The 14536-nt window shown below is 35.8% G+C and overlaps 2 protein-coding genes across 4 annotated transcripts; both read right to left on the bottom strand.

Annotated features, from left to right (window-relative positions):
- Nucleotides 1–1030: 1030 nt before the first annotated feature.
- On the bottom strand, nt 1031–7154 carry LOC127813121 (probable 3-beta-hydroxysteroid-Delta(8),Delta(7)-isomerase). 2 transcript variants are annotated; one of them, XM_052353892.1, is made up of 6 exons: nt 7005–7152; nt 6165–6217; nt 5836–6041; nt 1766–1912; nt 1541–1649; nt 1031–1411 (listed from the first exon to the last, which is right to left on the bottom strand). In XM_052353892.1, exons 3-6 carry the CDS (start codon nt 6008–6010, stop codon nt 1144–1146), a joined length of 699 nt encoding a protein of 232 aa, XP_052209852.1. In that variant the 5' UTR covers nt 6011–6041; nt 6165–6217; nt 7005–7152; the 3' UTR covers nt 1031–1143. The 2 variants fall into 2 exon arrangements, with proteins under 2 accessions (XP_052209852.1, XP_052209851.1); XM_052353891.1 differs by lacking the exon at nt 6165–6217 and having other exon boundaries at nt 7005–7154.
- Nucleotides 7155–7992: 838 nt separating this feature from the next.
- On the bottom strand, nt 7993–13663 carry LOC127813120 (probable inactive shikimate kinase like 2, chloroplastic). 2 transcript variants are annotated; one of them, XM_052353889.1, is made up of 8 exons: nt 13327–13663; nt 11307–11509; nt 11035–11229; nt 10478–10539; nt 9614–9680; nt 9408–9526; nt 8819–8995; nt 7993–8273 (listed from the first exon to the last, which is right to left on the bottom strand). In XM_052353889.1, exons 1-8 carry the CDS (start codon nt 13558–13560, stop codon nt 8167–8169), a joined length of 1164 nt encoding a protein of 387 aa, XP_052209849.1. In that variant the 5' UTR covers nt 13561–13663; the 3' UTR covers nt 7993–8166. The 2 variants fall into 2 exon arrangements, with proteins under 2 accessions (XP_052209849.1, XP_052209850.1); XM_052353890.1 differs by having other exon boundaries at nt 11307–11497; nt 13327–13661.
- Nucleotides 13664–14536: the final 873 nt, after the last annotated feature.

The following is a 14536-nucleotide window of genomic DNA, read 5'->3' as shown; positions in this document are numbered from 1 at the left end:
ATAAAGTCTTGTAAATATCTAGAATGTTTGAAGGTAAATTTATGATTTATTTAGTTAATAAAATAAGTTATCAAGATTATTTAGAAATATTGAGGGAGCTTATTGGATAAACTACTAAAATAACTTATAAGATCGGTAATATTTAAATTCTTAAATTTTTAATAAATATATAACAAAATAAATCAAATAATTTATAAGATAAAAAAGTAGTTTATAAGTGATCAAACCGGTAAGACAAATACCCTCTTAAAAAAAATGCTTAGAGAGAAATTTACGTAAAAATCAAAGTCACTCAAGTCAATTTTGTGATATCTTATTCTTCACAAAAACAGTGTATCTAACGCTTTGTCTGACCTTTACTTAACCAAGATACCATCCACAGCAACTCTAAATTATAATTTTCCACCTATAATAAGTGAATCAATGGTGAGAGAAGTTGATGTTTGACACTTTTCCCAAGCCTGTCAAATTTCTTTTGGCTAGAAAAACAAAAGTCGAAATTTTAATTAAAGTTTTCTTGACTCAAATTTATTATTGATTTTTTCTGAAATGACTCACTTTGCCCTAAAGTGCTAAAATGTTAATTTACCCATGACTTAAAAACCCTTTCCAAGAATTCAAGGATAAATTTGAAAAAAAAAAAACTAATATTTTTAGAGATTAAATTGATCAAAATAAAAAAAATTCAATGAGCATTTTGACTTTTTCCTTTATGCAAATAAAGCAACTTTCTCATTAAGCATAATATGGGGGTGCATGACACCGCTAAGATGCATTAACAAATGCTCAAAACTCAAAAGGCACATAGGCAGAGGCATAACCTCCTACAATTACAAAGTGGTCTAATACTTAAAAAAGATAAATAAATAAATAATAAATACATGGAAAAGGGGGAAAATAAATTAAATTAATTAAGCCCTCATTTAGGGAGCAAAATTCTGATGATTAAAAAAAAAAAAAAACCATTTTGAGCCTAAAATGACACATTTGATTACGACTCCAAATAAAATCAGTTGAAAACAATAAGAACTAAACAATCTCAAATTATCCAAATTTTCCATTTCCAATGAAAGACAAATGCAATAACAATGTATAAAGTCCTTCACCTCGTCGACTACGATAAAATAAAACATTCATTCCACCTTAGTGAGCTTTGGTCTTTCTCCCATTTTGTTGGACATGAACTGCTGCACATATCTTCTTCCAGCACCTTATGGTTATCAGTGTTGGAATTACAACCCAAGAAGCATTTGCTATGATGTAATAGGCACAGTAGTAATATAAACTTGCAGCATATTTATCCCCTTCCAGATAAGAAGTTACGAAATACACAGCAGTCCCGTAGAGCTGCCCTAGAGAAATTGCCAGTTGAAGAATGTAGCTGTATGACTTTCTTCTGGCAATGGCATACCTGCAAGAAAGTTAAAAGGGTAAAAATGATGGTTTTTAATGTAAGATGGTTCCATCGAAGAGAAGAGAATCTAATCGCCACAGCATTTTTCAGGCAATTAATACTAGTTTTAACTTTACAAGTACTTACACTGCTAGGAGACAAGCCGGACCCTCTATAACAGCAGTTATTCCTTCGACAGCAACAACTCCAGAATCTCTTGCTGCATATCTTGAATCACCTTTGCTGTATTCCTTCCCTATAAAGTTCAATTTGGATGCACTATCACACACCTTAATCTCTGTACTTCATCCCGACAGTCAAATATTTCTATTCCAGTTTGAAAGTCCAAGAGTAGAAAAAGGGCGAACTTACAAACTTCTGCTAGGTAATTGGCAGTCTTTTCCTTGTAAAATTCAGGAGAGAACACAAAATAACCTTCCAGGATCATGTGGGTCAGGCCCGTGAAAATCCACCAGCACATAAGCAATCTATCTGTCTTGGATAATTTTGCCACCCGTCCTAGAGCCATGAAAATATTACTACAAGTACTCTACAACTACATGGACACATTTTAAGACCGAAAGAAAAATTATTACAAATATCATCAAATAGAAAAAATAAAAAGGTGATAAATCATTTACGATGGTTAAAATATGACAACCATTAAGAGAAATAACCAAACAGTACAATAATAATAGCAACTTAAAACAAATAGATAAAATTCCAAACATAAGGGCACGGACCAACCTGAAGAGAAAACACGAACATGTAAAAGCACACAGCACCTCTGGAATTTGAAGCTAATAACCAAGAAAATATTGTTCAATCCAAAAGCCCCAGTCAGTGGCTACTATTAAAGATTATTTTATCCTGATTTCATTATCATGCCATTCAGAGTTTACACCCTCTCCTTTCTAGGTGCCTAAAAACAAAATACCAATAAAGAAAAACAGAAATCTGTACAGAACCTATGAGAATGAAAACAGAACACATAGCAATTTCAAGTATGTGGCTGCGTGGACATGAGAGTCCTAATGAAGCACGGAAACGGCTCGGAGATGCCGTTTCGGCGTTTCCGAACCGTTTCCCGTTTCGGAAACGGGAAAAACGGCCCGAAACGTTTTTCGGGCTGTTCGTGTAATTTTTAGAAAATTCTGGGCCGTTTCAGAATTTACCAAAATTTGTTGGAAACGCGTTTCCAGCCAGACGCGTTTCAGCCGCACGATTTGATGAAGCCCTGGTCTAAACTCCTCCTCTTTTCCTCTCTTCTTCTTGTTCTTCTTCCAGTTCGGCCCTGATCTAAGCTCCTCCTTTCTTCCTCTCTTCTTCTTCTTCTTCTTCTTCTTCCAGTTCGATCGCCTTCGCGCGTTTCTGCAGCGCGTTTCTTCTTCCAGTTCGATCGCCTTCGCGCATTTCTGCAGCACGTTTCTTCTTCCAGTTCGATCGCCTTCGCGCGTTTCTGCAACACGTTTTCCTGATATAATGCTTTTCTAGCTATAAGGGCTATAACTTACTTATGCGATGTGGATCCTCGGTCTTCGGGTTTTCTTGTTCCGCATGATGCAGTTTCTGCTCTTTGTCAGAGATTAATTGCCGTCCAGTAACTTGATGTAGCTGAACAAGTATGTTGAAAGCTGGAATGAGTACATTTGCCCCTGTGCATATAAGCATGCATGATGTTGACCCTGTTTTAGTGTGCTGAAAGCTGGAACAAGTATATTGAGCCTCTCGCTTTTGTCTATTGTTTATATTTAAATTTTTTTATTTTTTATATTAAAAATTATATTTAAAAAAAAGTCCCTATATTTTTTAAATTTATAATTTACCCCGTATTTTCGTTTCTTATTTTTTTAGAAAAATGTCATTTCCGTGTTTCCGTTTTCTATCAGCAACGTCACCCATTTTTATTTCTGTGCAACTTATATTATTACTACATGAAGACTTCCCAAGATGCTTCTAAGATGTCTGCTGGAATAGAAATTATTGGGTTCCTCAGTAACTTAAGAATGACAAAGAGGTAAAGAGATCATAATAAAACTATGATAAAATGTCATCAAAGCCATTGCCAAATTGATCCCTGGCCAAGGTCCTTTCTTGCACTTATTGACCTCAATTTGTGGATTGCCAATCAACTCCAAACATGGTCAATGAGTCAGCTTAATTAAACTTTAATCCAATCAATACAAATATGATAAATAGAAAGACCAGAAAACAGATTACTGGGAGAAAATAAACATCTATATAACCCCATTACTATACCAATATTCTACACAAGTAAATTTCTATCAACTAAGAATAACAGGTTCATTGCTATAATAATATTCTACATAATGATTAAAATTGTCACTATCATTCCAAAAATGCAAGATTATTATCACAGCCAACTGGTGCAACTTACTCATGTAAGCTAGCACGTATGGATGCAGATTAACTTGTTATTGGACTAGTTCAAGTGCCTTAAATTAATTTAATTGTAAAAGTATTTATACCACCAGCTGTCAGCCAATCAAAAAAGTATTAAGCCTTAGATTTTATTGGGATAGGATAAAAAGTGGCATCAAACCATTAATTTGTATATAAAGAAAATTAAAATTGAAAACCTGTGGAAAAATCTTTAGTAGAAATTAGTTTAAATGTTTATTTAACTTGTCAAATTTGAGGAAATTAGCTGGCTCATTTCATTAATCTGTCAAGATAGAATAAATTACTTTGAAATGGAATAGAATAATAATTGAAATCATAGAGTAACTATTTATAGTGATCTGTACAAAAGTTCAATAGAAGTAAAAGAATTGCTCCTTCACGAATCAAACACACTTACATTACATACCATTGCTTGCTAGCTATGATCATAGATAATTGAAACTTTAAATAAGGGCTCCCAAAAGTGATAGGAATTATAAGAGCTTAAACTTGGTATTAGTCCCCAAAAAATCAGCCACAGAAGAAATATAAAGAAAAGGATGGAAAAATACAATCAAAATCCAGTACAAGTTGATTAAAGTAACAATCCGCTAGAGTTCATACTACAATTCAAAAGATTTATCACATATTTCTGGCAAGTACATTATCCAGCAGTTCTGATCTACAAAAATAAATAAATAAATTAATAAAAAGTCAGATTCATAGAAATTGAGATTATAAATGAGGCCTTTCTCATAAACAAAAAACACATCTCTTTGGCCTAGAACAGGTTGGTTTTGAAAATAACTTAGTGAGATCTGTTGGATAACTCCTCAAATCTCAACCTAGATGGAAATTGGATTTTTTAGGAAAAATTAAACTAAAACTAAGAATGTATGAGAAACCTATTCCAGGTGGGCATTTTTATCTAAGAATCTAAGAATGTGTGGGAATTGGTTTAATCCACAATCATTTTTATCTTCAAAAATCATCAACCATGCATCAATAATCTTCTTTTGTGTCGTGTTTATTTGCTATCATTGTTTTTATGTCATTCAATCAATGCACACAACTATATTCACACATAGGTTATTAGACTTTGATAAATCACTGTTAGAAAATAAGATTGCAATAAGGTTCCATAACCATCTTAAATATATTCTTCTTAATAACTTAAAGGAGTGGCTTGGACTTTAATATTTCAGTAACATAATTCATTAATCAAACAGTAAGGATTGAATTCAAATAAATCAACATGTAAAAGGACAACAAATTTGGGAAAGAAGCTAAAATGTTTACAGCCCCCCCGGGGGGGATCATGCATAGGTTTTTGAGTGACACTTTAGTTTACTAATTTGCTTGTCCAAAAATTGTGTCATGAGAGGGCTTATAGTTTTTCCTTTCAAAAACTACATCTTCATTGATTGAGTGAATTTTTTCATTATTGTGAGATTGTGGACATATCCCTATTGATACCTACCCATATTAAATTTTTTGTGTCCTTGTGTGATTCGATCCTAAAAAGATCTCTAAGTGCTAGGTAACCTTTCATATGGAAGTTGCATACATTTTTAGTATGGGTTTTAGCCATCCAATACATAGCAAAGAAAAGGCAAGATCTTACAAATATGCAATAATCCCCCCCCCGATAGCACCATGTAAAATTTCAGAGATGCTAAAGATTATACATTCATGGTGGGGCGGTTAACATACAAGGAGCCAATTGTGTTGCTAGATGTGTTTGATCTTAGGATTTTAAGAAGAAAGAGAAAAAAAGAAAAGAATTTTAATTGCATATATGCAGCCTCTGTGTGTCTACTAAATGAACTATTAAATGAAATAGTTACCTATCAGTATTGTCCATGATTTTCCAAACAAAGGCAGGTTATAATATCAAAGCATAATCCAGCAGCTTAGTACGAGAAGTAAAGCATCACAAGGCAAATTCAAGGTTGTAAAAGTAGTGCACAAGCAGAAGATTGACATAAATGTTGTTGGTGAAATCTACCGGGGTCTGTATCAAGTAAGGATTTATTTACCAGAGAGAAGCCAAACGAGGGAGACAATAAGGAGGGAAGACACGCCGTAAACACTGACAATGGTGGACTGGGAAAGAAAACCGGGGATGAAACCTGGCAGATCCAAATCCCTTGGGACATAGGGGTGAGGCTGAAGAAGTATAGTCTGCTGCCTTTCTTCTGCGCCTCCCTCCATTTTCTTAACTCTCTCCACACAATCCTGATGACTGCACAAATACCCCGACCAAACAGGGGAACTCCCAAATTTAGAACTTAGAGCTGGACTATGAGTTACCTTTAATAATCAAAATTCGACAAGTTTCAACATGCAAATCTATTGCAAATCTCACTCAAAATATATTTATATACTTCTGTCCATGCTTCACCTTTGACTGAATTCTATCTGTAATTATCAATAAAATAATGTGTCATTAACATTCTTAAAAAATCAAATTGCATTCTTTGTATTTGCTTTAGTGATAAGACCAGCAATGTCACATTTACGTCAAGCTGATTCTTTGCACAATTTCTTCTATTGGTTTAATTAACATATATTTTAATTGATCAATTCATGATCAATATGCCCTTTAGTCAGGAGACAGTAGAGAAATCTTTGGAAGTCTGGATTGACTTCATAGTGAATAAAGGCCTTTTAGTTACAGATAGGTAGATTGAATCATTCATATTTTCAGAATAATGATTGGAATGTCAGAAAAGATGCCAAAATACGTACACAAGGTCAAAGTAAGCCCTTTGTATTATTCTTCATTTTCCCTTCACTTATCCTGCTGTACACTAATCTAGCTGCGGTAAATTGTGCTTAGTGTTAGTGCCAGAACTTATTATTAGTGCTACAAGAGTTCTGGTTCTTTTTATTTTCTCTTAAAGTTTGAAATTGCATTGCAAATACTTTTTGGTATATTGATCTGATAAAATTAAATTCCCATGTTCCCAGGACTCCGAAGAGGAAATTGACATGCTGAGAAGTGAGGTACAGATTAACAATGCTTTTCTTGATTTATATAAACTTACTCTCTCTAACTGGTGGTAAATTCTACTTAATTTTTTCTGATAAACTACCAAAATTAGAAAGATAAAAATAAAAAAATTATGCTCGGCTGGATCTGTGAAGGAGTAGACATTAAGATTAAAAAAAAAGAAAAGAAAAGAAAAGCAAAACAGGCTCATACCTAGATCTGGCAAGGAACTATAGATCTGCACAACACGATGGCGGCGGAATGAATCGCCGACGGCGGTGGCGGTAGCCGACGATGATGCTTATGGAAGAGTGAGCAGCAGAAGGGAGAGTTGAGGCTGAGGATGATGGCTGCCGGCCTTACGGTTAAGGATGTGGAGTGGCAGAAGAGAGAAGTCAAGTAAAAGTGGAGGAGGGACTATACAACGGTAACCCTTCCAAATAGTGGAATTATTTATCCTGGTAATTTCGTAAATAAATCAACATCAAGGTTATTTTTGCAGAATTGTTAACCCTACACAAAAACAAAAACAACGGGTTTGCCACTGCAACCCCTCTAACAGGCTAATAGCGTCTATCCTCTCCTTAGAATCCCAATTGGGCCAAAATCGGGGTGATTTCATTTGGGTCGGATTGACCCAAAAATTCTACACAAGCAGCCAGGGCTTGAAGGTTGTTTTATTTATTTATTTATTTTATTATTTAAGTAAAGAGTCTTTATGATATACTGAATTTTTTTTTTAATTTCTCAAAGTGTCTCTTTTTAATTTTATATTTTAAAAATATTCCTTTGTTATATGAGATATTATAATAATAGATGTAAAACTTAAACAAGAAAGACAATTTATTCTCTATTTTCAATTCAAGTGTGAAGTGATAATTCTTATGCTTAGAAAATACGGATTTTCTTTCTGTGAGTGAGTTTTCTATTAATTTATAGGAAGAGAGAGGGCCAATAATTGTTAGGATGAATTTTTTGCATGATGCATTTCTACTTAAATATACATATATTCTGCAATTAACAATTGATAGGTATTTACTGCACTTACCTGCTGCAATCTACTTGAATATATCATATATCAAACCAACATGGCCTATATGGCAACATCATATATATATATATATATTCATATTGCTCGAAATTAATGGGTATCTATGAATTATATGTTTTGTTGAGAAATCTCTGATCACATTTACCACTCTTGGTTTGAAATGTTTCCTTTCATACATTTCGATTATTTCCCAACAGTGTTACAGAGGAAATATTACAACAATAATCACCAAGTCTTTATCGAATCAAAAGCAAAAACAAAAAGGAAAGAAAAAATCACAGGAAGCTACAAAATCCTAGGGGTGATATGTCTAATTGGCTGGTTCTATGACGTGGGAGAAGGATCAACCCCAGCTGAGGGGTCCCAACCGGGTGGTTTGATGTTTGGCCAATCACCTCGACATCCCAGCCTTATATACAAACTTTTCTTACCTGCCAGCCAAAGCATAAACATTATATAACCAGTCATCCATATCTGTAAAGGAATCAAAGCCTCGCTTTGACGTTAAATGTTCCACTGAAGAAAATGAGATAAAGAAAACAATTTTACAGTGTAAAATATTTTAGGCTGAAACAAACCAAACCGAGCCCTTACTGAACGAAGGTTTCTATTTTTTCTGGAATTTTCCAAGGCAGTAACTCTTGCACAAGGGACCAATATCATTAGCAGCATCAATATTCAAGAGGCACATCAAGTGTTGAAACCTTGAAGTCCTAAACTGGAATAGTTGCCTTCAAGGTTAAAAGGGAGTAGAGGCTTGCACAGCTTAATACAACATAAACCCATAACTACTGTCAAATGTGAAGTACAAAAATGGTTTTTGTAAATCTGTCACGATTTGCTCTCCACATATATAATTTTTCAGCTTTGTGGTTATTCTAGAGATCAGAATGAATGCGTTCATCATCATGTTGATAATGCCTTAGACGATAGTGTAAAGCTTGATGGAGTTCAACAAAACAATAGGTGACGGTACCTGGGAGCTTTTTATCTGACAGGATCAACTGTTTGAGGGCGCTCAAGGAAGCCTGAGCAACAGATTTAGAGTAGTTGGGATCCCAGCCTCCAAGCTTGACTACCACATCGGCTTTGGAGTAAGCTTGACTGCCATCCTGGACGTTCCTCCTAGCCTCCTCCTTTGCTGATTCATCATCTGCAGTAATTTTCAGGTCATGCTCAAAGGGCATCTCTGGTGTATAAGGGTCGCTGCTATGTTTTATCTTTGCTTTGCATCATAACTTGAATCCGTGAACTTTAATCACAAAGCAATAATCTTATTGTTGCTACCATGGGTTACAGTACTAGGTAGGGAGATGTTTTACTGCAATATTTCTGCTTGAACTGCTTACATTTAACATAGTTGATGCAGAGCTAATCAGAGAGCATACATGTGCATTTGGCATGAATAGTTAACGCAGAGCAATTGGGAACTGCAATATTTCTCTTACCAAGAAGAGAAAAATAAAAAAACTGCAATGTTTCTGCTTGAATTGCTTACATTTAACATGATTCAAACATTGCATTGGTTTTCCAAATGAAACCATAGTGAAAGACTAATATGTCACCTGTTGCTTCAGACTGAGAAAGCCAAACAGTAAATCCTGCATAAAGATGCCGCCATTTATCGGTTTGTCCAGCAGCACCATACTGCCCTCCTAATGTTGCAACGACAGAACGGACATGACTGCAAAACCAATTAAACCAAACATAAGATGCTTGAACTTTCCAGACCGGACAGAATTAAGCAATCTAGTCAAGCTGAAGGCTGCACCTACTGAGGCTCTCTAATATTGCACATTCTGCTGCTGCAACAGAGTCGGACCCCTCAGCAATCACCCCTGTTGATTAGACTTGTTAATGGATTGCATGTTTTCAGATGTAAGTCACTTTATGCAATTTGCAGGAAAATATGTTACTTGAGAGGCTATAACTCCTAAAGATTTGGTTGATAAGTCTCATCATCTTTCATTAATATTTAGAAGAAAATAAAGATTCAAAATGAAGCATCTAACAGTGAGGAGAACACAATTTGAAATCACTCTACTTGAAGTTAAAGTTTTAACTCCAAAACCCCGCCCCTCCCCCCCCCCCAACAACAACAAACACAACAAAAAAAAAGAAGCCACAAGAAGTTACCTACTATGGAGATTTTGTCCAAGTCTCAATAAGTTACCCACCAAAAGGAGAATGGACTGTATTGACTCTGAGTTAGACTAGTGGGGAAGGTGCTTGATAGGTGGTCTTGGCAAGGGTTTAAAGTCAAAGGAAGCAAATATGAGGAGATAACCCTTATGGTGGTGGTAATGCAGATTGTCATGGCTGGGATTGAGGACAAAGCACCTCGGGAGTGTATTGACTTAACCCATCCCTTCTGAGGAGAGGACTAATGAGCTCCTGTGCTAGCACATGGAGGGTGCCGCGACATAGACTATTGCACCACATGGAATCTTCTAAGCTTGTGAGCTTGCCAGTTGCAAAATGGTGAGAATGGGATGTGCACCCATAATGTGATGTGTACACATACTTATGTATGGATACATTGGATCATGTTTTCTTAATAAAATACTTATAACACACTAGGGATGGATGATCACAAACCATATGAATGAGCAACCAGTAGTATGACCAAACTCACATGAATCAATTGTTTGCTCGGTATATGTTTCCAGCAGCTCTTTTGTATTAAGTGGTGTATACCTGCCATTCACATAAACCAAAGTGGAACTAGCTTACTACAATGGGGATACTCAAGCCCAGAGTCAGAGAAGTCCTGAAAAGACTTTCCACTAATTAAACTAAACAAAGTTGAGCCATCATCACACAATGAGTTCATTGATTCTACACCAGAAGTTACTTAGAAATGTTGCAGATTTTAGCCACAAATTCTACTGAGATTATTAGAATAAATTGAGCAAAGAAAACAAGGCTCCATGATAAGCAATTGGTTTGTCTTGTTTGTTCTATTTGGAGTCAGGTAACTGAAACTTAAAATATCATGTTGTATAACCAATATTAGCAATTTTACATGGTTATGGATGAATGCAACAAACACGAAATGTGCTGCTGGTAACATATGAAAGATACCCAAAATAGAAAGAACCACAAGTAGGCAAATGTATAATATCAACTCATCAGGCAAATATCCACCGGAAAGCTTTTTTCCATAGCATTGGAAAGAAAGAAAGGCATTACCCCAGACCAATAGCTAGTTCTCGAGCAATTTTTTCATTGATCTCAGTTGAATCCCCAACTAAATAGATTGATGTTCCTTTCAAGAGTTGCAAAACTCCTACTGTCAGGGACTCCCAAGACTCAATGATGTCAGGCCATTTCAAATCAGGATCTTGTTTCTTCAAATTAACAACCAGTTGGTCATCATCCATATACCTGGAAAACAAATAGATTCCAATTCAAGCATGTGGTAATGGTGGCACAGAAAACTGAAATATGATTGATCCACAGACCATATTGTTTCAGCAGGCTTAATCTTGTTGAAGAGACAAGCAGTCTCCATCAGAGTCCTGAGAGACCCAGATTGTTGTACTCTGATTGCTAAAGAGCTCTCATCCGCATCCACGATTATATCTCTATAACTTTGTATCTCATGGCCCCCAAGTTCTAATCTCAATTCTACCTCAGTGGAACCATCCAAAAACTGCAACACAACCTACCATTTAACTACTGTCTCTCAAACCAAATCCAGTTCATTCTTAAAGTTTGGATATAATAAAGCAGAAACCAGATTGAGGAACTAAAAGAATAGTTTTCTTATTTGGTTCTTCTTTTGACAAAAAAGACATGAAATCCGGAAACCAAACGTGTTCAATATTGCATAAGTGGAATATTGTGCAGTTTAAGATAATAAACAGTTAGCAACCCTGTCAATAATCTCATGTCTTAAAAGTACAAGTGGAATATTAATTCCTGAGATATGTGCAGAAAGATGCATACCTCAGGAAAGTTATGACCCTGTTCAATTTCAGAAAACATTTTTAAATTTTCAAATCCAATTTTCTATTGAATTGTTGAATCTCCAACAAGAAAATAGAAAACTCATTTTTTTTTTAATTTTTAAACTTTATACTACGAATTAGAAAACATCAAAAAAGATGTTCTCTAAAATTTCTAGAAATTAATGCTATTGCCTTTTGAAATAAAATGTTAAAAACATGATTAGTTGTAAAATTGGAGTTGAAATTAAAAAATGTGTTCCACAACTGAATGGCCTGATGTATTTCCAGCAGAAATGCACGGTTGGTGATGTTTTTTAAAGTAAAAATGATTTTGGATGAAACTGAGTGAGGAAGAAATGATCATTCATGTAGATAATTAATAACCAAAACTCTTCCTAAGATACAATACCAGAAAATTGTAATTTATTAGGAATACCATAAAAACAACAAAGAAATATACAAGCTATATACTTGACATGGAGTGCATCTCTCGCCCTGTAATATGGCAACACGTGGCACCTTACTACTCCAATCACCGAGATAAGGGAGGCACTCCTAATCGAACAACCACGCAAACAACATGGTGGAAGTCCCCTAGGAGGACAAAAGGGCATGCAAGCCCCAAATAGAGCAGCTGATGATATCAGGTATCGATTATGAGTCATTTTCCAGAATCATGTGGGGATAATGTTATGATTAGGGATTTATTCCCTAGTGAGATGGACTCCAAGTTCTATCCAAGAAGAAGCATATCACCAACTCTCCCTGACCCAGAGAGAACAGACTTCTATATGAATTGGGCCTCTGCAAATATAAGCAGACAGCCCTATCATAGTTTGGAAAAATAGGAATCCTGGAGTTCTTTACTGTTCTATGACTGCCTCCCTCTTGACTCTTGTTCTCATATATTTTCTCGGGTACCTTAAGCACTTGAGAGCCCTCCCACGACAACCCTGGGGCAATTTTCTGTGGTGGTTGCCGATCAACCAGCTGGAGATTCACTCCGTCAACCTCAAGATCTTACGCTATTGGTGCAGGTTCATTACAGTAATTAATGGTGATATTTTACATCATCACTTCTACTTCGAAATAAAATCCTACCCTCCCTCTTCAAACTAATAATTCTTATCATCTTTAGTGAAGTTCTAATGTGCAACCATGAAAAAGTTTGCATGTGATTCCGCCAAACGTAGGAGTAAAATTTATACTTTTTTCTTCAACTTGAATTGCTAACGGTTGCAATGTTCTTGTTAACAAGAAGAGTCTACTGTTTTGGTCGCTGAGGAAACGGGTCAAGGAAAGTAAGAAACCAAAGCGAAATCTTTTTTATGCAATTATCATGCAATTTTGGCTTTTAAAAAAGCAAAGAAAATGTTCATACTAGTCGAAACCGGCACAGCTGAGCCTCAACGTTTAATCTTCAAGTTCAGAAACAGAGTTGAGATTCAAATTCAGTTCCTTCCCAATTATATTTTCTGAGCAGCCAAACAGAGCAAAGCAAAGAGAAATTAAAGGGACAAGGAAGCAATACCTCAGAATGGGTGGGGTTCGTGGAGACGATTGAAGCGCTTCTACAGGAAACGCGATCGGGTCTGGCGAAAAGGGTTGAAGCCAAACGGGGAATTGAGGAACAAAGACGACTTGGGATGGAAGAAGAATTGGGCTTGGAAAGAAATAGAGGGAAGGTTGGAGGCGGAAATTCGGAGGGTTTGGTTGGGTTTGCACAAGAGAAAAAGCATAGAGCAGTAGAAGCAGCAGTAGACATTCGTGGTGTGGTGTCGTGTGGTTTCTCTGTAAGAAATGAGTGGCAAATGGCGATGGATAAGATGCCGCCGCTGCTTCAACACTACTCACATTGGACTCTCATAATTTATAAATGGTTCTGTTAGTCGGTTCTTCGGTTGAACGAGCGCTCGGTTAGGTTTTTAATTTAGTTTTGAGTTTAGGTTTAAGACGTAGGGTTTTAGTTTTTAGTTTAAATTAGTTTTCTTAAAGAATAACCGTCAAATTGATTCAATCAAAAAATTTGAAGCATTTATTTTTTTAGAATTACAATTGAATTGAGTCGAACTGAATGTCGTTAAGCTTAGACTCGACTCATTAAAAAATTGATGAGTGAGCTCGAGATCACCTGCAAACTTGGGAGATATAAAGGGAAGGGGTGTAAGGTGGCAACAAATAGTAGCGAAGCGAGAGGAAGATGTGCAGTGACAACAAATAATGGCTCTATAGCAACCACTTCAGAAAAAGAGAGGGTATATGACGACGGTGAACGACAATAGTAGAAAGGGAGGAAAGTGTGCACAACAGGCTATCTGTAGCAACCACTTCAGAGAAGGAGAGGGTGTATGGCGACGGTGAATGGCAATAGTAAAAAGGTAGGAAAGTGTGCACTACAGGCTATGGCCTTGCAACGATTAGTTTTAGAGAGGGAGGAAGTGTGGATGATAGCGGACGACAATAACTATCAAGATGGAACTTGGAGGCTATAGCGATGACATGTGGCGACCAACTGTGGGTTTGTTGGTTTTTTCTTTCTTTCTTTTCTCTTTGGCTTTTCAATCTTTAGTTCATCTAGGATTTTGTTATTATTTTTGAATGAAGTATTTATTTGGTGTGTTTAGTTAAACTTTATTTAGAGAAAATTTAATCAAACTTAACCACACTAATTCTATGTTGAGAAACTTAATAATTTGATTAACAATTAATATGTCTCAATTATTACATTAATTAATATAAAT

The sequence above is a fragment of the Diospyros lotus genome, chromosome 11 (assembly GCF_014633365.1).
Source record: "Diospyros lotus cultivar Yz01 chromosome 11, ASM1463336v1, whole genome shotgun sequence".
Taxonomy (NCBI): Eukaryota; Viridiplantae; Streptophyta; class Magnoliopsida; order Ericales; family Ebenaceae; genus Diospyros; species Diospyros lotus.
This window is presented reverse-complemented; position numbering and strand designations above follow the sequence as displayed.